General features: G+C 38.8%; 1 protein-coding gene across 1 annotated transcript; it reads left to right on the plus strand.

Moving 5' to 3' along the window:
- The first annotated feature begins 23,213 nt into the window (after positions 1 to 23,213).
- On the plus strand, positions 23,214 to 25,016 carry LOC104238208 (hyoscyamine 6-dioxygenase-like). Its single transcript, XM_009792503.2, has 5 exons — positions 23,214 to 23,243; positions 23,329 to 23,556; positions 23,688 to 23,953; positions 24,201 to 24,510; positions 24,611 to 25,016. The coding sequence occupies exons 2-5, from the start codon at positions 23,356 to 23,358 to the stop codon at positions 24,854 to 24,856; spliced, it is 1,023 nt and encodes a 340-aa protein (XP_009790805.1). The 5' UTR covers positions 23,214 to 23,243; positions 23,329 to 23,355; the 3' UTR covers positions 24,857 to 25,016.
- The last annotated feature ends 1,396 nt before the right edge of the window (positions 25,017 to 26,412 follow it).

The following is a 26,412-nucleotide window of genomic DNA, read 5'->3' on the forward strand; positions in this document are numbered from 1 at the left end:
GCTTTTCTGGAGAGCCGTACAGAGTGAGTTGGGGACCCGTGTAGAGCTCAGCTCTGTATTTCATCCATAGAACAGTCGGAGCGGAAAGTTCAGATCTTGGAGGACATGCTCAAAGCATGTGTGATTGACTTTGGAGGGCAGTGGGATCGATTCTTACCTTTGGCCGAGTTTTTTTACAACAATAGTTATCAGTCTAGCATCGAGATGGCGCCATTTGAGGCTTTATATGGTCGGCTATGTCGTTCTCCCATCTGGTGGTTTGAGCCTGGCGAGGCTAAGTTACATGGTACTAATTTGGTGAAGGATGCCTTAGAAATGGTTAAGTTGATTCAGGAGCGACTTAGCATAGTGCAGTCCAGATAGAATAGTTACGCAGATCAGAAGGTGCATGATTTATCATTTATGGGCGAGTAGGTTCTATTGAAAGTCTCGCCGATGAAGGGAATCATGAGATTCGGGAAGAAGGGAAAGTTGAGCCCAAGGTTTATAGGCTCATTTGAGGTGTTGAGACGAGTTGGGGAGGTTGCTTATGAGCTTGCTTTACCTCCCAGCCTATTGGGAGTTCATCCAGTTATCCACGTGTCTATGCTTCGGAGGTATCATGTCGACTTGTCACATGTGTTAGACTTCATCACGATTCAGTTAGATGAGAGCCCGGGTCATGAGGAGAAGCCAGTTGCCATTGTTGCTATACAGGATCTCTAGTAAAGGTTCAGTGGAGGGGCCAACCAATCAAGAAGGCAACCTAGGATTCCCAGGAGGAGATGCGGAGTAGATATCCACACTTATTCAGCACTCCAGGTATGAATCTAAACCCATTCGAGGACGAACGTTTGTTTAAGAGTTGGAAAATGTAACGATCCGATCGATTGTTTTTCTTTATCGAACCCCATTGCCCTAAATAATACTTCTTGTATGTTATTTTACTATTTTATGACTTGCAGGGATGGTTAGTTCGGTATTTGGAAGGGTACGGGTTGAAATCAGAACACTTGGTTCCTTAAGGTTGGCTAAAAAGGTCAAGTTTGACTTTGGTCAACATTTTGAGCAAACGACCTCGGAATAAGGATGTGACAATTCTAACAGGTTCGTATGATGATTTCAGACTTGAGCGTATGTTTGGATTGGGTTTTGGATGACCCGGGAGCATTTTGACGCCTAATAGTAAATGTTGGTTCTTTGAAGGTTTTAGAAGTTCTTTAAATTTGGTTTGGAGTGGGTTTTGGTGATATCAAGGTCCGATTGGGATTTCGAGACCAGAAATATTTCTGTAATGTCATTTAAGACTTGCATGCAAAATTTGGTATCATTCCAAGTAGTTTAAGTATGTTTCGGCGCATTGTTTGTAAATTGAAAATTTGAAGTTCATAAGTTTGATTCAATTAGTTTTGGGGTGAGATTCTTAGTTTTAATGTTATTTCGGGCGTTCTAAGAGTTCGAGAGAGTCCGTTTTATGATTTCAAACTTGCTGGTACGTTCTGGAGGGTCCCGGGGGCCCTGAGTGTCAATCGGACGAGGCTCAGACCAAGTTAGAAAGTTGGAGCAACTGCTGAAGCTCATAGTTGTTGTCATAATCGCACCTGTGCTTGGCCAGCCGCAGGTGCGAGCCACTACCCGGCAAAAGTGGACCAGCCAGGGGAGGCCAGTGATCGCAGAGGAGGACAAAAAACCGCAACTGTGATGGCCTAGGTACGAAGCCAGCCATCGCAGATGCGGCTCAACCCGCAGAAGCGACACTCATGCCACTGAAGCGGGGCCGCAGGATCAGTCTATGCACCGCAGGTGTGAGAATCGCTGGAGACAGATCCCAACTTTAATGCGGGATTTGGAACTTTTGAGCTCATGTTTTCAATTGTTTGGGCGATATTTGGAGCTACCACGAAATAGATATGGAATGTAGTGAAAATCATATATTTGTGTTCATGAGGTTATGGGTAACAACTTTTTTCAAATATTTCCAAAATCCGGGAACTTGGGCCCGGGGTGAATTTTGGGAGTTTTGCAAATAGTCTTGGGAAATCACTTTGATAGTTAGGATATAAACTTTTAAGCATGTATTAATTATTTTAAATAATATTTGACTAGTTGTGAGTCGTTTGGCACCAAATTGAGGGTTTGGGCATAATCTTGGACAGGAAAGTAGGCCTTGACATGAGGTAAGTCTCTTTTCTAACCTTGTAAGAGGGAATTAACCCCATATGTGAATTTAATAAATATGTGTACCTATTTGTGGGGCTACGTACGTACGAGGTGACGAGAGTTTGTACGTGACTACTAATTATGCTATCGTCCAGGTATTCTAGGACATATATCATGTTATATCTACAATGTTTGCCCCAACTTGATAATTTAATTACTTATATCATATTGAAAGTTGATAAAAGAATTGTAAAAGGTTAAATTTCATATACTTGAAGTTGTAAATGAGATACTTGACTATTATTTAAAATTTGTGCTTCTTTGAAGTATTTTCTATTTGTGGAGTGGGAAGAATGCCTCGATAGCAGATAGATGCATATATGGTTTATGTCATTCGTCCCTTGGTAGTGCACAATTTAAATATTATTTTTGATCGGGCAATACGACCTCGGCATAACATGCGCATGACAAATTTTTGGAACTATTCATATTTTTATTGATATTGCTTAAATGCCTTGAGATACAAACTGTTAAATGACGAAGATAACTTGAGAATTTATATTTTGTGAAAGGAGTATTTACTATTCTCTATTATTGAGTTTTCAGTATTATTCGTGTAATCGAGGCTTCGTACACAAATTTTGACATATCATTGTTAGCCCATAGTAGGTCGACCCCTCGTCACTACTTCTTCGAAGTTAGACTGGATACTTATTGGGTACATGTTGTTTATGTACTCACGCTACACTTCTGTACTTAAATGTGCAGAATCTGAGGCAGGTACATCTGGTTATCACTCTGGCACGCACGCTTGACTCCCGGTACGAGACTATACGGTTAGCTGCCCTTCTAAGTCGTTCTGCAGCAGCCAAAGTCTTCCTTTCGTTGTATTTTTTTCTATCTATTTCATTTCAGACAGTAGACTAGTATTCTTTTGTATGTTCTACTAGAATGCACATACACTTGTGACACCGGGTCTTGGTACATACTAGTAGACTTATGATTTTGGGTTGTATTTCTACGATTATGATTGCATTTAGCTTCTTTCATTTTGATTATTTTAAATCTGTTATTCATCAAATCTTTTTAAAATTAAGGAATGTTATTTACTTGAAAAACTTATAAAAATGGGAAATCACTAGATTGTTCACTGTTGGCTTGCCTAGCAACGATGCTGGGCGCCATCACGACCTAAACTAGAATTGGGTCGTGACATTTATTTTGGATCAAAATAAAAAAGTAAATTAGCCACTTATTGTGGACCGGATGGAGTATGAACAAAAACTACTCTTGCAAAAGCATTGATTACTCTTACTATTTTTGGGCAGATTTTCCACACGTTATTCGAGATAAGTGTGGCCTTAGACAAACTTTGTTCTAGCCCCATCCCTCGAAAAAAAAAGGTAACACCTAAGAAAAGAAATAGCAAGATGATAGTTTTTGTTGTTCCTGCGAAGCAAAGATCATTTGCTTGGCGAATAAAGTGGGTCACCCTTTTCTTGGATTCGGTCAAATACTTTTTCTCACTGGTCGAGCTTTCTACAAAAAAAACGATGCAAGAACGTATTCTTCTATCTAAACTTCTTCCCTATGCATTAGCTCCTCCCATCGTAGATGGTTCAGCCACACTCGATGTGATTTTTCTACCTTTTTACTTTAATCTAAAATAAGTGTCCTTTTTATATAACTGAGAAGGAATTAACTTCTTTTTTTCAAAATTTTTCCTTATTTTCATATCTCAATGTGCCAAGTTAATAATATGTAAATTTTAATTAAGGATAATTTAGTTAAAATACCTTTTTTGCTCTAAGTCGAAAAGTCACTTATTATAGACCGGAAGGAGTAATATATAGTACTCCCTCCTGTTCATAATAAGTGACTTTTTTGCCTTTTCATTTTGATCTAAAATAAGTGATCTTTTACATAATCAAAAGGAATTAACTTTGTTTTTCCAAACTTTTCTCTTGTCTACAAATCTCAATATGTCAAGTTAACAATATGCTAATTTTAATTTAGGATAATTTAGTCAAAATACTTTTTTTTCTAGGAGTTACTCCCTCTGTCCATAATAAGTGACCTTTTGGAATTTTTATTTTGGTCCAAAATAGTTGTCCTTTTATGTAATCAAGAAGGAATTAATTTTTTTCCAAAATTTACCCTTATCTATGTCACGCCCCAAACTTGAAGAGGCGTGGTCGGCACCCGGTGTCGTACTAGGCCCAAGCTTACCACTTTGTAACTAAGAACTTGTGACGACCCAAAGGGTCATCACCTATTTTTTTTTATTGCATTTTGTGCTTCCAAGGCCTTGAAAACCTCATTTAGAGTCACCTCGATTTGCGTGCGCAATTCGGGCGCATAGCCAGAAAGCTTAAATATGAAATTCTGTGAAAAATGATGAAATTTGAGTTTAATATGAATAAATTTGACTTCGATCAATATTTTGGGTAAACGGACCCGGACCCATGATTTGACGGTCCTAGAGGGTCCGTAGGAAAATATGGGACTTGGGCGTATGTCTGGAATCAAATTCTGAGGTCCCAAGTGCGAGAAATAAATTTTTTAAGTAAAATTGTTTTCTGAAAATATTTAAGGAATTTTGAAATAAAATCTGATTAGAAAGCGATGGTATCGGGCTCGTATATTGGTTCCGGCGCCCGGCACAGGTCTTATATATGGTTTAAGTCATTTATGTAAAATTTTGTTGAAAATGGAGTCCGTTTGACGTGATTCGAACCTAAATTTCTAAAGTTGATGTTTTATGAAGTTTGAGAAAAATCCTTTGATTTTGAGGTTTGATTCGTTGTTTTTGAGGTTATTTTGGCGATTTGATCACACAGATAAGTTCGTATGAAGTTATTGAGTTAGTACGTGTGTTTGGTTAGGAGATCCGAGGACTCGGGTGTGATTCGGATGTGTTTCGGAGGGTTTTGGACTTAGAAAATGTTGTAGGTTTCTCAGCTGCTGGGTTTCTGGTACTTCCTTATTCGCATTCGCGGGAGTGCCCACGCGAACGCGATGGGTTAATTGTTGCTGAAGGAATTTCCTTCTACGCGAACGCGTAGCTCAGGTCGCAAATTGGAGGCTTTGGGGGGGATAACCTTTCGCGAACGTGGTCCTGGCCACGCGAACGCGAAGGCCAAATGGGCCTGGGCAGGGGGTGGGGTAGTTGTTTTACGCGAACATAATCCCTTGGACGCGAACGCGAGAGCTCGAGGAGATTACTCTCCGCGAACGCGAGCCCGTGTACACGAACGCAAAGGCTCACCCAGCCTGACCATCGCGAACGTGAAGGGTCAGTCGCAAACGCGAAGGGCATTTTCACCCAGTGATTTTAATAAAAAGGCCAAAAAACGGAACACTTTCGGGATTTTATAAAAATTTCACAAACCTCTTCTTCTCCAAAGCTCTTAGGCGATTTTTGAAGCTTCTCTTCACCATAATCTCTTGGATAAGTAATCTTTAACTTGTTTTCTTCATTTTTCATCAACAGCCACTAGAATTTTAGGCCTAAAACATGTAATTAAGGGTAGAAATTAGGGATTTGGATAGAGTTAGGGCTTTTTGATTATTTGTGATTTAGACCTCGTTTTGGGATTGGATTTGAAAACAAATTATATATTCGGACTCGTGGGCGAATGGGTTATCGGGTTTTGGTCTGAACCTTGTGTTTTGACCAAGCGGGCCTGGGTCGATTTTTGGGATTTTGGGAAGAATGATTGAAAAGTTATAATTGAACATTGGAATTAGATTATTTAGCACTTATTGATGATATTGAGTCAATTATGTATAGATTCGATTGGGTTGGAGCCGAATTTGAGAGGAAAAGCGGTGTTCGAGGCTTGAGTTGGTCGTGAAAGTTCGAGGTAAGTGTTCAGTCTAACCTCAGCTTGAGGGATTAGGAGTTGAGTCCTATTTGCTACTTGCTTCTTGTTTAGTGCGACGTATAGGCATGGTGACGAGTATCTATATGTTGCTGTCGAGCATGACCGCGAGTCTTAAATTTGAACGTTGTTGTGCTCTTAGATGGCACTTCGAATGCTTTAATTAATGATCTCATATATTGAGTAAAGATTGATTTTATCCTCGTAAATCTTAGTTATGATTGAGTATTGTCATTCGAGCTGAGTACAAAATGATTTAGGATTTGGTTATAGCTGAATCTCCCTTGCTGGGATGACTGTTTCGATATTGTTGTTCCCTTGCCGGGAAGTTATTATATTATTTTTGTTCCCTTGCCGGGATTTCTTGTAATTTTGTGATGACTTGTAAATGGGAGCGGGTGGTACTCCTACCACAAGATATAATAAAATGGGAGCGGGTGATACGCCTACTACAAGATATGATAAAATGGGAGCAGGTGGTACGCCTACCACAAGATCGATGAAATGGGAGCGAGTGGTACGCCTACCACGAGATATAATAAAATGGGAGCGGATGGTAAGCCTACCACAATATATAATGAAATGGGAACGGGTGGTACGCCTACAACAAGATATGAGAAATGGGATCGGGTTGCACGCCTGCAACAAGATGAAACTGAAAGTGAAAGTTGCCTTATTTCTTTTTATCCGTGTTAGAAGTTTAATTGTAGTTTATTTATTATTCTTTGATATTCTGTTTTATCTGTTACCCCCTAAGCATGTTCCCCTTCCCCAGCTTTGATTGCTTATTACCTGTTTACTTTTTCCGCCATATATTATATAACTGTACAAGTTTATCTGGAGTGTGGTCCTAGCCTCATCACTACCTCGCCGGGGTTAGGCCAGACACTTACCAGCACATGGGGTCGGTTGTGTTGCTGCTACACTCTGCACTTATGTGCAGATACCAGATAGCATTTGAGTAGCAACATTAGCTCGGGAGCCAGCCTTCAGTCCACCTAGACACCGAGGTAGCCTTGCAGGCATCTGCAGGCCCGGCGTCTACTCTATCCTATTTTATATTCTATTATCTCATGTATTCGAGACAGACAGTGTTATCTTTCTTTCAAACTGATGTATGTAGTATTCTTAGTAGTTTGTGGATGATGTGACACCAGGTTCTGGGTAGAGACATGTATTGGTTTCTAGATATTTGGGTTTCATATTTATTTAAGACTTTTGCTAAATTTTATTTTCCGCTGTCATTTAAGTGCTTAATCATTGATAATTTAACTGGCAAAACATGTATAAAAACGAATGAGTTAGTGGTTTCTAAGTTCATGGCTTGCCTAACTTCTACGAGTATGCGCCATTACCACTTCCGAGGGTGGAAATTCTGGGTCGTGACAAGTTGGTATCAGAGCTCTAGGCTATATAGGTCTCACAATTCACGGACAAGCTCAGTAGAGTCTGAGGGATCGGTGCGGAGACGTCTGTATTTATCCCCCAAAGGCTACAGAGTTAGGAAAATTTCACATTGGTTTTTTCCTGTTGTGCGGTTTTGTTTCTTAATACTGATTGCCTTCCTACTTTGTTCTTTCGTAGATGGCAAGAACACGCGCTTCTCATCTACCGCTCAGCAGCCGGAGCCCCCAGCAGCAGCTCCTACGAGGGGCAGAGGGCGAGGCCGAGGCCGTGCTAGACGCCGAGGTAGGGGTAGAGCTCAGCCCCAAGCAGCAGCACCAGTGGCGGAGCCTCAGGTTGATTTTGACGAGTAGGTTTTGGTCCCAGCGGTTTCGGTGGGAACAGATCAGGTCCCAGAAGGGTTTATTGCTACCCCAATTTTTTAGGATGCTCTGGTCCGATTAGTGGGCCTCGTGGAGAGTGTCACCCGAGCGGGTTTTCTTCCTATAGCACCAGCCGTCTCTCAGGTTGGAGGAGGGGCTCAGACTCCTGCTACTCTTACTTCGGAGCAGGTGGATCCTCAGATTCAGACTCTAATGGTTCAGCCAGTTGGGGCAGTCCAACCGGGTGTAGTAGCTCAAACCGGTGATGGAGCACCCATGTCTGCCGACGCTTTGTGGAGGCTGGATAGGTTCAGCACTTCGCTATTACTTTCAGCGGTGCTTCTTCTGAGGATCCCCAGGATTTTCTATACAGTTGCCACGAGGTTCTCATGAACATGGGTATTGTTGAGACCAATGGGGTCGATTTTGCTACATTTTTGCTTGTCTGGATCCGCCAAGACTTGGTGGAGGGATTATTGCTTAGCTAGACCAGCCGGTTCGCCAGCCTTGACTTGGGAGCAGTTTTCAGTGTTGTTTCTAGAGAAGTTTCTCCCCATTACTCAGAGAGAGGCCTATCGGAGGTAGTTTAAGCGCCTCTAGCAGGGTTCTATGACTGTTACCCAGTATGAGACCAAGTTCATTGACCTAGCTCATCATGCTCTTGTCATACTTCCTACCGAGAGAGAGAGAGAGGGTGAGGAGGTTTATTGATGTTCTAATTCAGTCGATTCGTCTTCAGATGGCTAGGGAGACTGGGAGTGAGATCACCTTTCAGGAGGCGACCAATGTGGCCCGCAGAGTTGAGATGGTTCTGTCATAAGGAGGTGGTCATGAGTTGGATAAGAGGCCCCGTCATTCAGGAAGATTCAGTGGTACCTCATCTAGAGGTAGAGATTCATATGGTAGAGGCCATCCTCCTAGGCCCTTTCAGTCAGCTCTTCAGGTTTCTCACGGTGCTTCAAGTAGTCGTGGTCCTCCGATGCAGTATTCTGATCAGCAGTTCTTCAGTGCACCACCAGCACCTATTAGTGCACCACCGCTTCAGAGTTTCCAGGGTCGTCAGCCCCAGCAGCCGAGGGCTTGTTTTACTTGTGGCAACACGAGGCACATTACTAGGTATTGCCCTCGAGCTTCGAGCAGTTCTTCGCATCAGGGTTCTCGTGATATGGTTCAGGCCCCAGGTGTTCCACAGGCCACCCAGCCAGCTAGGGGTGGGGTAGAGGTGCTAGAGGTGTAGGTAGAGGTCCTAGAGGTGGAGCTCAGGCCGCCAGAGGTGGAGGCCAGCCAGCAGCAGGCCATCCCAAAGAGTTGTTCAGGGTGATGGGGCCTAGCCCCGATGTTATGCCCTTCCATCCAGGCCCGAGGCTGAGGCTTCAGATGTAGTCATTACGGGTATTATTATGGTTTGTGATAGAGATGCTTCGGTGCTATTTGATCCAGGGTCTACGTACTCGTATGTGTCGTCTTATTTTGCACCGTATCTGATTATACCTAGTGATTCATTGAGTGATCCTGTTTATATGTCTACATCGGTGGGTGGTTCTATTGTGGTTTATCGAGTCCATCGTTCTTGTATTGTGGTGATCGGGGGTCTTGAGACTCGCGTAGATTTGTTGCTTTTAGACATGGTTGATTTCGATGTTATATTGGGGATGGACTGGTTATCACCTTAGCACGCTATCTTGGATTGCCACGCTAAGACTGTGACCATAGCTTTACTGGGTATGCCTCGTTTAGAGTGGAGAGGGACTCCTGGTCATTCTACCCGCAGTGTTATCTCATATGTAAAGGCTCGGCGTATGGTCGAGAAGGGGTGTTTGGCCTATTTGGTGTATGTTCGCAATTCTAGTGCTGAGGTTCCCTCTATTGATTTTGTGCCTGCTGTTCACGAGTTTACTGAGGTATTCCTTTCAGACCTACCAGGGATGCCACCCAACAGGGATATTGACTTCTGCATTGATTTGGCTCTGGGCACTCAGCCTATTTCTATCCCGCCGTATCGCATGGCCCCGGCAGAGTTGAAAGAGTTGAAGGAGCAGTGGCAAGGTATTTTCAAATATAGACTTGAGATCTTGCTACCATCAGTTGAGGATTAGGGCCTCCGATGTCCCTAAGACAGCTTTCCGCACTCGGTACGGGCATTATGAGTTCTTGGTTATGTCATTCGGGTTGACAAATGCCCCAGCAGCCTTTATGGATTTGATGAACCGAGTATTCAGGCCTTATTTGGACTCGTTCGTGATCGTCTTCATTGATGATATTTTGATATATTCCCGTAGCCAGGAGGAGCATGAGTAGCATCTCAAAGTGATTCTTCAGACTCTGAAGGATAGTCAGTTATATGCTAAGTTCTCAAAGCGTGAGTTCTGGTTGAGTTCAGTTGCATTCTCGGGTCATGTTGTGTCAGCAGAGGATATTCAGGTTGATCCAAAGAAGATTGAGGCAGTCAAGAACTGCCCTAGACCAGCATCAGCTACAGAGATTCGGAGTTTCTTGGGATTGGCAGGCTACTATCGTCGGTTTGTGGAGGGGTTTTCATCTATTGCAGCCCCGATAACCAGGTTAACCCATAAGGGTGCCCAATTTAGATGGTCAGACGAGTGTGAGGCGAACTTTCAGAAGCTCAAGACAGCTCTGACTACGGCACCGGTGTTGGTTTTGCCCACAGGTTCAGGGCCTTATATAGTTTATTGTGATGCATCTCATATTGGGCTTGGTGCAGTGTTGATGCAGGATGGCAAGGTCATTGCCTATGCTTCGAGGCAGTTGAAGATTCATGGGAAGAACTATCTGGTTCATGATTTAGAGTTGGCAGTCATTGTTCACGCATTGAAGATTTGGAGGCACTATATCTATGACGTGGCGTGTGAGGTGTTCACGGATCATAAGAGTCTTCAGTATTTGTTCAAGCAAAAGTAGTTGAATTTGAGGCAGAGGAGGTGGTTGGAGTTGTTGAAAGATTATGACATCACTATTTTATATCACCCGGGAAAGGCCAATGTGGTGGTCGATGCCTTGAGTAGGAAGTCAGCCAGTATGGGAAGTCTTGCTTATAATTTGGTCGGTGAGAGACCGCTTGCCTTGGATGTTCAGGCTTTGGCCAATCCATTTGTGAGGTTGGATAATTCTGAGCCTAGTCGTGTATTAGCTTGCACGGTCGCTCGTTCTTCTTTATTGGAGCGTATCCGTGATCGGCAGTATGATGATCCTCATTTGTGTGTCCTTAGAGACACGGTGGAGCGTGGAGGTGCCAAGCAGGTTACCTTAGGTGATGATGGAGTTTGAGATTGCAGGGTCGAGTTTGTATGCCTAATGTGGATGGGCTTCGAGAGTTGATTTTAGAGGAGGCCCATAGCTCCAGGTACTCTATTCATTCGGGAGCCGCGAAGATGTATCAGTATTTGCGGCAGCATTATTGGTGGCATAGAATGAAGAAGGATATTGTTGCATTTGTGGCTCGGTGTTTGAATTTCCAGCAGGTTAAGTATGAGCATCAGAGGCCTGGTGGATTGTTTTAGAGGATTGACCTTCCTAAGTGGAAGTGGGAGCGGATCACTATGGATTTCGTTGTTGGGCTCCCGCAGACTCGGAGGAAGTTCGACACAGTATGGGTCATTGTTGATAGACTGACCAAGTCAGCGCATTTCATTCATGTGGCAGTCTCCTATTCATCCGAGAGGTTAGCTGAGATTTATATCCGGGAGATTGTTCGTCTTCATGGTGTGCCTATGTCTATCATTTCGGACCGAGGTACGCAGTTTACCTCACTTTTCTAGAGAGCAGTTCAGCGAGAGTTGGGCACTCAGGTGGAGTTGAGTACAGTATTTCATCCCCAAACGGACGGCCAGTCCGAGCGGACTATTCAAATTTTGGAGGATATGCTCCGAGCTTGTGTCATTGATTTTGGAGGCTCGTGGGATCAGTTCTTGCCTTTAGCAGAGTTTGCCTACAACAATAGCTATCAGTTGAGCATCCAGATGGCTCCTTATCAGGCTTTGTATGGTAGGCGATGTCGATATCCGGTTGGATGGTTTGAGCCGGAGGAGGCTCGGTTTTTGGGTATGGATCTGGTTCAAGAGGCCTTGGACAAGGTCAGGATCATTTAGGATAGGCTTCGTACAGCTCAGTCTAGGCAAAAGAGTTTTGCAGACTGCAAGGTTCGAGATGTGGCTTTCATGGTTGGTGAGCGAGTATTGCTCCGAGTGTCGCCTATGAAGGGCGTTATGAGATTTGGGAAGAAGGGCAAGCTTAGCCCTAGGTTCATTGGGCCATTTAAGATTCTTGATCGAGTGGGAGAGGTAGCTTATAGACTTGCATTGCCGCAGAGCTTATAAGCTGTGCATCCAATGTTTCATGTGTCCATGCTTTGGAAGTATCACGGCGATCCATCCCACGTGTTAGATTTCAGCACTGTCCAGTTGGACAAGGACTTAGCTTATGAGGAGGAGCCGGTGGCTATTCTAGACCGGCAAGTTCGTCAGTTGAGGTCGAAGAGTGTTCCTTCTGTTCGTGTTCAGTGGAGAGGTCAGTCTCCTGAGGCATCGACCTGGGAGTCTGAGTCTGATATCGGAGTCGTTATCCTCATCTTTTCCCCGACTCAGGTACTTCTTTCTTCTATCCGTTCAAGAACGAACGGTTGTTTTAGAGGTGGAGAATGTGACGATCCAAAGGGTAATCACCTATTTTTTTATTGCATTCTGTGCTTCTGAGGCCTTGAAAACCTTATTTAGAGTTGCCTCGATTTGCGTGCATTGACCGGGCGCGTAGACAGAAAGCTTAAATATGAAATTCTGTGAAAAATGATGAATTTGAATTTAAAATGAATAAATTTGACTTCGGTCAATATTTTGGGTAAACGGACCCGGACCCGTGATTTGACGGTCTTGGAGGTCCGTAGGAAAATATGGGACTTGGGCATATGCCCGGAATCGAATTTCGAGATCCCAAGCCCGAGAAATGAATTTTTAAGTAAAAGTGTTTTCTAAAAATATTTAAGGAATTTTGAAATGAAATCAGATTAGAAAGTGATGGCATTGGGCCCGTATTTTGGTTCCGGCGCCCGGTACAGATCTTATATATGGTTTAAGTCATTTCTGTAAAATTCAGTTGAAAACGGAGTCCATTTGATGTGATTGGGACCTAAATTGATAAAGTTGATGTTTTATGAAATTTGAGAAAAATCCTTTGATTTTGAGGTTTGATTAATTGTTTTTTAGGCTATTTTGGCAATTCGATCACACGGATAAGTTCGTATGAAGTTGTTGACTTAGTACGTGTGTTTGGTTAGGAGCCCCGAGGGCTCGGGTGTGATTCGGATGTGTTTCGGAGTGTTTCGGACTTAGAAAATGTTGCAGGTTTCTCAGATGTTGGGCTTCTAGTACTTCCTTCTTCGCGTTCGCGGGAGTACCCCCGCGAACGTGATCGGTTAATTGTTGCTAAAGGAATTTCCTTCTACGCGAACGTGTAGCTCAGGTCGCGAACGCGAGGCTTTGGGGGGGGATAACCCTTCGCGAACGCGTTCCTGGCCACGCGAACGCGAAGGCCAAATGGGCCTGGGCAGGGGGTGGGGTAGTTGTCTTACACGAACGCAAACCCTTGGATGCGAACGCGAGGGCTCGAGGAGATTACTCTCCGCAAACGCGAACCCCTGTACGCGAACGCGAAGGCTCACCCAGCCTGACTATCGCGAACCTGAAGGATCAGTCGCGAACGCGAAGGGCATTTTCGCCCAGTGATTTTAATAAAAAGGCCAAAAAACAGAACACTTTCGGGATTTTATAAAAATTTCACAAACCTCTTCTTCTCCAAAGCTCTTAGGCGATTTTTGAAGCTTCTCTTCACCATAATCTCTTGGGTAAGTAATCTTTAACTTGTTTTCTTCATTTTTCATCAACACCCACTAGATATTTAGGCCTAAAACATGTAATTATGGGTAGAAATTAGGGATTTGGATAGAGTTAGGGCTTTTTGATTATTTGTGATTTAGACCTCGTTTTGAGGTCGGATTTGAAAACAAATTATTTATTCGGGCTCGTGGGCGAGTGGGTGATCGGGTTTTGGTCCGAACCTTGTGTTTTGACCAAGCGGGCTCGGTGTCGATTTTTGGGATTTTGGGAAGAATAATTGGAAAGTTATAATTGGAATTGGATTGTTTAGCACTTATTGATGATATTGAGTCAATTATGTATAGATTCGATTGGGTTGGAGCCAAATTTGAGAGGAAAAGCGGTGTTCGAGGCTTGAGTTGGCCGTGAAAGTTCGAGGTAAGTGTTCAGTCTAACATCAGCTTGAGGTATTAGGAGTTGAGTCCTATTTCCTACTTGCTTCTTGTTGAGTGCGACGTATAGGCATCGTGACGAGTATCTATACATTGTTGTCGAGCATGACCGTGAGTCTTAAATTTAAACGTTGTTGTGCTCTTAGATGGCACTTCGGATGCTTTAATTAATGATCTCCTATATTGAGTAAAGATTGATTTTATCCTCGTAGATCTTAGTTATGATTGAGTATTGTCATTAATTAAACTGAGTACAAAATGAGTTAGGATTTGGTTATTGCTGATTCTCCCTTGTCGTGATGACTGTTTCGATATTGTTGTTCCCTTGCCGGGAAGTTATTATATTATTTTCGATATTGTTGTTCCCTTGCCGGGAAGTTATTATATTATTTTTGTTCCCTTGCCGGGATTTCTTGTAATTTTGTGATGACTTGTAAATGGGAGCGGGTGGTTTGCCTACCATTAGATATAATGAAATGGGAGCGGGTGGTACGCCTACCACAAGATATGATGAAATGGGAGTGGGTGGTACGCCTATCACAAGATCGATGAAATGGGAGCGGGTGGTACGCCTACCACGAGATATAATGAAATGGGAGCGGGTGGTACGCCTACCACGAGATATAATGAAATGGGAGCGGGGATACGCCTACCACGAGATATAATGAAATGGGAGCGAGTGGTATGCCTACCACAAGATATGAGAAATGGGATCGGGTTGCACGCCTTCAACAAGATGAAACTGAAAGTGAAAGTTGCCTTATTTCTTTTTATCTGTGTTAGAAGTTAAATTGTAGTTTCCTTATTATTCTTTGATATTCTGTTTTATTTGCTACCCCCGAAGCATGTTCCCCTTCCCCAGCTTTGATTGTTTATTACCTGTTTACTTTTTCCGCCATATATTATATAACTGCACAAGTTTATCTGGAGTGTGGTCCTAGCCTCATCACTACCTCGCCGGGGTTAGGCCAGACACTTACCAGCACATGGGGTCGGTTGTGTTGCTGCTATACTCTGCACTTATGTGCAGATACCAGATAGCATTTGAGTAGAAACATTAGCTCGGGAGCCAGCCTTCAGTCCACCTAGACACCGAGGTAGCCTTGCAGGCATCTGCAGGCCCGGCGTCTACTCTATCCTATTTTATATTCTATTATCTCATGTATTCGAGACAGACAGTGTTATCTTTCTTTCAAACTGATGTATGTAGTATTCTTAGTAGTTTGTGGATGATGTGACACCAGGTTCTGGGTAGAGACATGTATTGGTTTCTAGATATTTGGGTTTCATATTTATTTAAGACTTTTGCTAAATTTTATTTTCCGTTGTTATTTAAGTGCTTAATCATTGATAATTTAACTGGTAAAACATGTATAAAAACGAATGAGTTAGTGGTTTCTAAGTTCATGGCTTGCCTAATTTCTACGAGTATGCGCCATTACGACTCCCGAGGGTGGGAATTCCGGGTCGTGACAAAACTCTAGAGAGGTAAACCTCAACTTAGGCCGATGAGGCCATATTCTGAATCATCTGAAAATAAGCTCTCTCTTAAATATGTGGTAAACATACCCAAAAGCTGATATGTATAACTGTGCAGGCTGATGAAGCTGCCATGAACATCTACTGATATAAAAAATATATAGGACTCGTCTACAAGCCTCTAGAGATAACTGAACTATAACATGGTCGGGACAGGGCCTCGACCTACCATCAAATCTATATATATAAAATGGACTCCAAGATCTAGACCTAGTAACTACGAGGAAGTGGAGCTTACGAACCAAGTTGATGAGGGTCTGTCTAACTATCAATGAGGACCTGCAGGCATGATTGCAGCGTCCCCGACAAAAGGGACGTCAGTACGAAATAATGTACCGAGTATGTAAGGCAACAGAATAACTGAAAGCTGAAACTGAATTGATATAATAACTGAAAGTAATTGGGAGTCAAAGATAATCTGAAGAAATGCTTAACTATTGGTATTGACTCAAATCTCTCAATATAGTAAGTAAAATAGTTGCTCGACCTTATAAGGCTCGGTATGTGTATCTACTCTACCGTAGTAGGCTCGCTCATAAGCGCTCGACCATACTAGGTTCTGTATCTCGGCCATTCTAGGCTCACTTATAGGTGATCGACCATATTAGGCTCGGTATATAACTCACCATCTGATCAGAGGTTGCCCAATAGGGGCATGCCCATCGATTATAGCTCGATTGTAGTGAAAATACTGTAATACTGTATCTATATAGACTTTCTGCTCTTTGGGATGATAGAAGACAAAACTAAACTGAATACAAAGTCCTGATAAAGGAGAGTGCAGTAACTTATGAGACTAGGAAAATGTACATAAGTTTAGGAATATGAACTTCTGTTTATGTCTCGTTATCAAACACATGTCGTTACTGGATCATGCCAAAATGAAAGAAAGGTTTAGCCTTTACATACCTTAACTCTGTTGAGTCCTTAATGCCTTCCAAACAATTCTTCAAACAACTCAATTTAATCTACCACAGCATAAGGAGATTCAAAATCAGTGCTGAGTAAAGGCTAAGTGCGCAACTTAAACTAGTAGCTTGTTTACGTAAGTTTTGGCAGCATCTCCCCTATAACAAGGCCCTCCTCCAATACCATATGCCAACAACAGCAAGAACACAATAATAACAATATGTATGCATCATGTTCCAACCTTATCTCCATCACAATATACCACAAAATGGCCCACACACCCTAATCACTTCATACATAAAACGACAACCAAAGTAGTGTCCAACAACATAAAAAATGTAACGACGAACGACCAGCCAACCACCCTGCCATTATATGGTGTTTCTCCACACTCTTTATCCTCCCAAATTTCATAAAAATAGTAGCAAAATAGACAACCCAACAATACATAATTAAGCCTTTTATCCTATAAACCAGCCTTCAATTCAACTAAAAAATAAGTTAACAACCAGCTAATTGTGATGCAACAACAAACAGCATACCATTCATTTGAAACTCGCTAGGTCTAGTCTTTACGGTCGAGTTACAACTCGTACAAGCATAAATAATGGAAGGAGAAGTATAAACTTACCTTGGACTGAGTATAACCACGAAACCTAGTCTTTCTCCATCAAAAATCTATACCCCAATGCAGCTACATGAAGGAGAAAGAGAAACTAGCAAGCTGTTTGGGGTTTTCAGCACTAGAATCATATCGTAACATCCGAAATAACCTAGGGTTTGTGCGGGATTTTTGGGGAAGAGTTGCAGGGGTTAACTCTAGTCATAATGGTCTGAAATATGAGTGAAATAAATGAGTTAGTTATCCCTTAAAAGTCCCCTCTTGGCCGAGTTAATTGAGGCCTCTCCTTTTGGCAAGTAGGTGATGCACCTACTTGTCACCTACCAGTCTGCGCAGTCTCGCAAAAATATGAATATCTCTCTACTCCAACTTCTTATCGATAAACAGTTTAATGGCTAGAAACTAGACTCATAGATCTTCAATTTGATAGGTAGATCATCCCCTAATTTCATGTATATTTGGAGAAAAGCTCAGTTGTATTTGACTTAAGTTTCAACACATTTATGAATGGAACTTGTGATGACCTTTTCTAACTTTTGTTCCACAACTCGCTTGACTTCAAAACATAACACATGACTATCATGCGACTAAAATAATCTCATTATAATGTTAAGTACCCTAGTCTCACCGCAAAAGTATATGTTTTAACATTTCAACTTGTCAACTTTCGACGAAACTTATTTTCTTCAATTCGTTTAGCATCGATCACTACAACAAATATGATATTTCGCAACGAAATTATTAGCCACGACATAAAATTCGTCACTAATTGTTTACTTTTCATGACAAAAATTATAATTCGTCTTTAAATACATAAATCACATACTTTTAGTGACGAAACATAAAATTTCATAGCAAAGTATTGTCCACTAAAGTTTCCCACCAAAAAATAATTTGCCGTCATTTATTGAGTAATATTAGCCACAAAATTGAAGTTATCGGTGACAAATAAGTTTGTCACTAATGATGTACCTAATTAGCAACGAACCATTGTTTGTCATAAAATTAGTTAAATTTTGGATACGACAAATTTTTGTCATAAAAAATATGTGGTTACAATAGCGACAAATTACAATTTGTAGTTAAATATTGTAAATTTCAGCCATAAAATTTTATATTTAATTGTGACCTTACTTTTTGTCACTGATAGTGCAAACAATTAGTGACAATTATTTTATTGTCTCTATTTAACCTAAAATTTAGTCACAACGAATTTTTTCATATAATATATAATTTTTAATTTTTTGCGACTTAATTTTATAGTTGAATCGTGTCATTATTGGCTACAAAAATAATTTGTAGTTAAAAGATAGAAAACCATATTTCATTTTAACTATGAATTTGAAGTTTTGTCCAGCCTGTCAAAGAACTTTCTCAACTCTGCCATGTGATCTGCGGCCCTCTTAGATTTGATGATGATGTCATCAACCTACACCCTTATTTCCTTGTGTATCATATCATGGAAGATAGTTGTCATGGCTCTCATGTAAGTAGCCCCAGCATTCTTTAGACTAAATGCATCATCTTGTAGCAGTACACCCCCCCATGGTGTAATGAAAGCTGTTATTCTCCGCATCTTCTTCATCCAACCAAATCTGGTGATAACCCGCAAAGCAATCTACAAAGGATTGGAGTTCATGTTTGGCGCAATTATCCATCAGGATGTGTATATTTGGCAGTGGAAAGCCGTCCTTGGGACTTGCTCTGTTTAAGTCTCGATAGTCAACACATACTCTGACTTTCCCATCTTTCTTCGGAGCTGGTACAATGTTGGCTAGCCAAGTTGGGTGCTCAACTACCTTGAGGACTTTGGATTTGATCTGCTTAGTGACTTCCTCCTTGATTTTTTGGCTCATGTCTGGTTTGAATTTTCTGAGTTTCTGCTTCACTGGCAGACACATTGGATTGGTAGGCAATTGCAATATACATAAGACTAATTGAACTAGTGAGTGAAACAATCATTTTTGAAAAATTATTGAGCGATGAATCCCCAATTTTATTTATATTAGAAATTGTATGAATGTGTTTTTTCTACTTTGAGCACATGAATTCAATTTTTTATTGGAAAAACTTTTAGTTTTATTTAATTTCATATTGAAGCGAACCATTTTATTTGGTTTTTATATTAAATTTATACCGTAAAATTAAATCTACATTTCAAAATTAGTGTACCTCTTTAATTTAATTTCGTCTTACTTAAACTTTAATAATAGAAGATGATTATCGTTTGTTGAGATAAAAGCGGATAAAAATTAACTTTTTTTTTTAGAAAAAGTGGTATATATGTTTCCATCATTATTTATACCAATTTGAAATTTATGGCATATTAGAAAAAATTATAATTCCAATTAATATCTTTCTTTTTTATATTTACATTAGAGATTGATAGGTTCAACCTTTTGAATTTTATTATTGAATTCATTACGCTTTTAAAATCATAGGTTCATTTTTTTAAATAGTAATATTTTACGATTTGCATACATCTATACTCCGTGCTGAAAAAGATGGAATCAGTCAAAATTCATCGACTATATGCTACATCCTTCAATGTTACTAATTTTAATATACATATGTAATTTAGTTATTTAAAGCTTTATGGTGATTAAATTTGAATATGAATTCAGACTTGTAAAATTTGAAAGAACAAACCAAAGGAAGAAATAAATAGAAATAAAAAAGTACCTAATTAAAACGCAAGAAGGGACACCCGACATTTTAGACACTTACGAGATCAAGCTCAAGAAAGAACGAAAAATAAATCAAGATTCAAGGAGTACGAGTCTAAAGTATCTGTTCGTTGAATTTAAAATTATTGTCCATGGCTAGATTCAAGATCAAGCTTAAAAACTCTCAAATTTATTTTTGTTTTTTTTAAAAGAAGAATCAGTAGAACTATAGAGATCGTAATATTTAAAATATTTGGAATAAAATGCGACACTTCTTACAATATTTTCTAGCCTTGATTATTTTCTTGGCGTGAATTTAATGTATTCTCTTGAAAATTGAAATTATTAATATACAAAAATACAAATTTAATATAATCTTAATATTTAATGGGAAGTCTAAAGGAGAGAAGTTTTATGTATGAAAATTCTACCCGAAAATATTGGAGGGAATATAAAAAAATGTTAAACTTTCAATTATTTCACCTTCCCTCCAATATTTTCGTGTAAAATTCTTCTCTCATCCATTCCCTCCCTATAAACCACGAATAACCTCCCACTAAGATTAACTTGAAGTATCCAATTCAACTACAACTACGTAGACTCCTAAAGAAAAGAGAAGTTCCTGCATATGTTTAGTGTTTTTTCTCCTTTTTCTACCAATTGTTTTCTATTACCCAACTAAAACAGCTCATCTCCCTCGTATGATATTGACCTCGTACCAATACTCTGTTAGTCTCTATGCAAAAGTTGATCAACACAAAAGTAATTCCACAAGCTTTTGTTGTGAAATCTGTCCTTTGCTATTAATTGAAGGCCTTGATTCATGGCTTAACGAAGCAATTCTTGACATTCTTTTGATGAAGAGGTAAGTTTCTCTTGATGTAGTGTAGGGTTTTATAGAGAATTTAATTATTACTATCTATTTCTCATTTTATTATTTGATTCACTAATTATCAGTGTTAATTTTGTGATTTAAGTTTGAAGATATATTTTGTTTAAATCACGAAATTAGAAAGTATGTAATACTAATTTTTTTTCCTTTTCACAGGTATATGAAGGTGCAAAAAATGTGAGTTTTAACCAAGGGACGCTGCACACATAAGGAAGCAACATACCTATTTTATTTTTTTTAGCATTAACATGTATTTCAATTAGACTTTTTGTGTTTGAGGGCTTTTAGTTTGTAGTTTGTACTCAGATGTTATCTTAGAACAATTATAGATGTATAGTACATATTTTTTTGTATGAATTTTGGTATTATGTATCTCTTTTATTTCTGTGATGTTTTTGGTTTACATAAGAGTACATTTAGTGACAAAAAATTAATTTGTCCAGGATTTGCCTTCATATGAACAACATAATTATATTTTTATCTACAAATTAACTTAATATTTGATGACAACTAAAATTATCACTAACTAAGACAACATATAGAGACAAATTAGTCTCATCACTAACAACACTATTTGTCGAGACCCAAAAGAGTTTCAACTACAAAAATGTTGCCTTCTTCAACAAACAAATCTGTCTCTATTTTATATATTTAGAGATGAAAGATTTCTTTTGTACATAAAGCATAACCAATTAGCGACACAGTCATATTCTTTTAGCTACAAATTACGTATAGCTTTAACAACAATTAATATCATCACTAATTAAAATTATAATTAGTGACGAATTAGAATCGTCAGTATTGAAGACCTTTTTAGTGACGACATGATACTTTTAACTACAAAATTTCGACACTTGTTATGACAAACAAGTTCGACATAAATATAACTTAATTGGGGACGAAAAATATTTCGTAGTTAATATAACTTTATTTTGTGACGAAACTCAAAGTTGTCTTTATATACTATTAGTGACGGTATTTCAAAGACGAAAAATTGACAAAAAAAATTTTGTCACAAAAAAATATTTGTGACGAAATATGAATTTTAGGTGACAAAATAATTTATCACTAATAATCAAATTTGTTGTAGTGATCTAAGCCTTCAAACGCTCTTGGTACTTGGTATTCATGATCTTAAATATTTGTAACCTCCATGTTAACATGATTAGCTAACTTTGTAAGCTTTTCAAAGATGATTTCATTTTGAGCTTACATCAATTGACTTACGACATACTCTTACGTACGAAAACATGGGGTGTAACAATCTACATATCCCCATGTGTAAAGATAACAATATGCAAAATTTAACTAAGGATAATTTAGTAAATACATCTTTTTTATCTCTAGAAGTTAGTATTTTCTTAATAGATATGTCAAATGCAAAGAAGTCACTTATTATGGACCGAAGAGAGTAGTATTTTCTTAAAAGACATGCCAAAGGCCAAAAAGTCACTTATTATGACCGAACGGAGTATACTTCCTCCGGTTCACAATAAGTGACCAATTTGTTTTTTTTATTTTGGTCTAAAATAACTGTCCATTTATATAATCAAGAACAAATTCAATTTTGTTTTTCCAAAATTTCCTTTATGTACATATCCCTAAAAAGTTATTTACTCCTCACATTTGAGAAGAGATGTAAGTACTACTATAATTATGGTGCACCATTTAATGAAGGGTAGTTTAGTAACGCTAACTATTTTCATCTAGAATTTAGTATTTCATTAATGAGTGTGTCAAAAGAAAATTACCTACTGTGGAACGGAGGGGAGTATCATACTTTCTGCAAATCTCAATTAATTGCTCATTAATGCATCACATAATCAACCCTAATAATTGTGCCGGGAAACCATTTCATTCAGATCTACCTTCCTCTATTAATTGCATCACATATTCAACCCTTGTAATCAGTGCCGTGAAACCATTTCATAATCAGTGTCGTGAAACCATATCGATTGTGGAGTATCATGGTCTGAATTGTCCAAACACTCAATAATTACGAAATCATTTGCATTTAATTATGAATAATAATAATATAACAATAATAATAATGTTATAAAGATTTTTATGTGGTGAATAATATAATACACATTGTTAAACTGTTAACAAAATGGAATTTATGTACTCCCTCTATTCCAGTTTATATGAACCTATTTTTCTTTTGGTCCGTTCTAAAAAAAGATCCATTTCTAAATTTGGAAACAATTTAGTTTGAACTTCCAATTCTATCATTAATAAGAAGCTTTTATAACCATCCAAATACTTTGGATCCCTTTTTGACTTGTTTAGGACCACAAATTCAAAAGGTCTTAATTTTTTCTTAAAATTCGTATTCAGTCAAACAAGTTCACATAAATGGAACGTAAGGAGCAGGTACTATCTACTTTAAAAGTAATTTTTCTATAGATATATACTCTTATTCACGTATTGTTAGAATAATTTCCAAAAACTTCAAGGACGTGTTATGCAATTTTTTTCTCTATATATGGTCCTTTATCTCCGGTAAAGAAAACAACAAAAAAGCAATAACTGAAGTCTTTGTTTCCCAGGTATTACATCTCATTCTTTTTCTATTCTTGGGTGCTTGAATATACCAACCTTTTCTATGTTTATTTATTAAGTTTCCTTATTTAGATTAGATTAATACACAAAAAAAGGAATATGGCGGACCTCATTTCCAGCTGGTCTAAAGTAGAAACAGTTCCTCCTAGCCATTGCATTCCATTGCATGAAAGACCACTGAATTCAGTTCTAATTGATAAGGAAATTCCACTCATTGATTTGGAAAAAGCTAAGGGCGAAGAACGTGCTGTTATCGTTCAACAACTTCGTAAAGCTTGTGAAGAATATGGTTTTTTTCAGGTTCTTCAATTTTTTCTGCAATAGTCCCCGCAGTTTAACTCGACAGGAAATTTAAGAGAAATGAAGAGTTTTGAAACTTTAATAGACATTTCGTACTATTTGTGTGTGGCTATAAGAGTTTTTGTACACAGGTAATCAATCATGGAGTACCGGAAGATCTAATGAAGGGGGCAATGAAAGTATACCAGGAATTCTTCAGTTTGCCAGTGGAAGAGAAAGCGAATTACGCGAAAGAAGCAACAAATAATACATCAAGAGGTGCAGCAACACTGTATAGTAGCAGTGCCAAGCATTATGGTTCAGAGGAGCATCGTTATTGGAGGGATGTCTTAGAACACAGCTGCAATGTTGATGGGGAAGACAAAAATACTTGGCCTCATAACCCTCCAAGATATAGGTACCTATTTTTTTTCCTTGTGTAACTTATAAAGTTATTGTCGTGTGACCAGGAGGTCATGGGTTCGAGCCAAGGAAACAGCCTCTTGCGAATTGCAAGGTAAAGTTAAGTACGATAGACCTTTATGGTCCGGGCCTTTTCCAAGACCCCACGCATAGCGGGAGATTAGTGCACCGGGCAACCCTTTGTTTTTTATTTCGTGCCTTTTATTTTCATGTCAAGGTAAAATATGAGAACGAAATTTCAGGGAGGTTATAGGTTCATATTCTGCTGAAGTGAGAAAGCTGAGCAAGATTATCTTGGGTTTGGTAAGTGAAGGATTAGGGTTGGAGGCAGGTTATTTTGACAAAGATTTGGGGCAGAGAATGCTTGTCAATCATTACCCCGCATGCCCAGATCCAAGTTTAACTTTGGGAGTTGGTGGACATTGTGATCCTAATCTCATAACCATAATCCAACAAGAAGTATATGGCCTTCAAATATTAAAGGATGAGAAATGGATTGGTGTAGAACCTACACCTAATGCATTTGTTGTCAATTCTGGTTTGCCACTGACGGTACAGTCTCTTAACTTTTAGTACTAACAGAAAAGAATGCAGTTTGTTGAAAGACTAATTCAAAGTTATATAAATATTTCTATATTTTGTATAAATGCAGGTGATTAGCAACGGGAAGCTAGCAAGCGTTGCACATAGAGTGGTGACTAACACCACTCGACCTCGTACGTCAATTGGTACTTTTATTTGTCCAGAAGATATCGTTGAGCCTGCAAAATCACTTGTTGATTCGTGCAATCCTCCATTGTTCAAATCTTTCAAATGGGGTGAGGAATTTATGCCCCATTACCTCAGTAAGAAATCAGTGTATCACGCAGCATTGGAGCCTTTTAAGATCGGTGTTTAAGCATTGTGTGTGTAATGGATGAGAGTTGCTTCTACTTTTTCTGTTTTCCTCAATAAGAGCTTTACGTGTATTATCTTTGTACTGTAACTTGTAAACCATGTTTGGAGTGAGCCTATTATTAATGAATCAGAAGCTTTATTTAATTTTTCTTCTTCATAGAATCTACCATGTATTTACATAGTTACATAAAGTATTTTAACATATTTTGTTGAAGAGTGACCATCTATATTTTAAAAGCTTAAGGTGTTGGAGAAAGCATAATTTTATTTATTTACTTAATTATGATTATAAGACATAGATTTTGGGTCCAACACAACTCTGAAAGCGGGCTAATAAGATAATGATTGATCAAGATGATGTAATTAAGGAGATCAAATATTCCACTCATAATTGACGTGGAATTTGGCACCCCCTCAATTTATAGAAGTCCAAAACATTTTCATTTAAGAAAATGACTAGCAAAATATAAAAAAAGTATATTTTTTTCTTTTCATAAAAGGTAAAAATAATTATGATAAATATTTTGTGCTCTTGTTCAAAAGAAAAAACCCAAATATATGATAAGAAATAAGGACAAACACATGACAAAATCATATATGGAGATTGGAGACCACAACCAATTCTCCTTATATTATATTGTCCAAGCTCCGGTTAGCAAGGGAAGGTGTACCTGGTTGGGTGTGTGTTAGTTTACCACAATGGTAATAGATGTGACAATTTGTGTTCTAATAAAGCTCCAGGCAATTCTTAGTTCACGGACTAGGTTAACTCAAGATTCATTATCTTATCAATTTTTGCTCATACTAAATATACTGAACTTATTAGTTGTAATTAATAAGGGAGCCTACAGATTTGCATGAAATTTGAGACAGTATCGTTATTCTTTAAACCCAAATTATCTAGCATTTTCCTGGTTGAATCCTAGTGGAAAGATCAGAAAAATACGTTTGCACCGTACCCCGTAGCAATATCTACATATTTTCTGTATATTTGTTGTAAGTGGACAATTTTTTAAAACTAAAAAGAAAATTGACTTGAAAACATTTGGTATTGCGTTGTTTTCTTAAACGTAGAAGAAGAATCCCATGTATGTCGCATTAAAAAGTCCGTACCGAGGTATTTTAAAAAGAGCTAGAATGTTGTTTTTATAGGTAAAAAGATTTTATAGAGAGGTAAAATATAACATAAAAAATCGATTTCGAGATAAACTTAATCTTTATAATGAATAGTTGTTAATTTATTATATGAGAATATTGTTATAGAGAGGCTTGCCTGGAGTTTGCTTATGCATCTCTATAACATTCATGTAGAATCTCTAATAGATGACTAATAATAACTTTAAAGATTTTGAACTCAACCTACTGCTACTTGGATTGCGATAGAATATTTAATTGTTAACCGCTTAGATTACCTTCCAGAGAAAGCTATTAGATATCATTTTACTGAACTTTTGGATATCTTTGCTAATTCATGCCTTATATTGCTAGTAAGAGATTGGAATCTACGGAACAAACTACAATAACGGAGTTTTTCCATCAATATTGAGATAATTTAAT

The sequence above is a fragment of the Nicotiana sylvestris genome, chromosome 7 (genome assembly GCF_000393655.2).
Source record: "Nicotiana sylvestris chromosome 7, ASM39365v2, whole genome shotgun sequence".
In the NCBI taxonomy this organism is placed as follows: domain Eukaryota; kingdom Viridiplantae; phylum Streptophyta; class Magnoliopsida; order Solanales; family Solanaceae; genus Nicotiana; species Nicotiana sylvestris.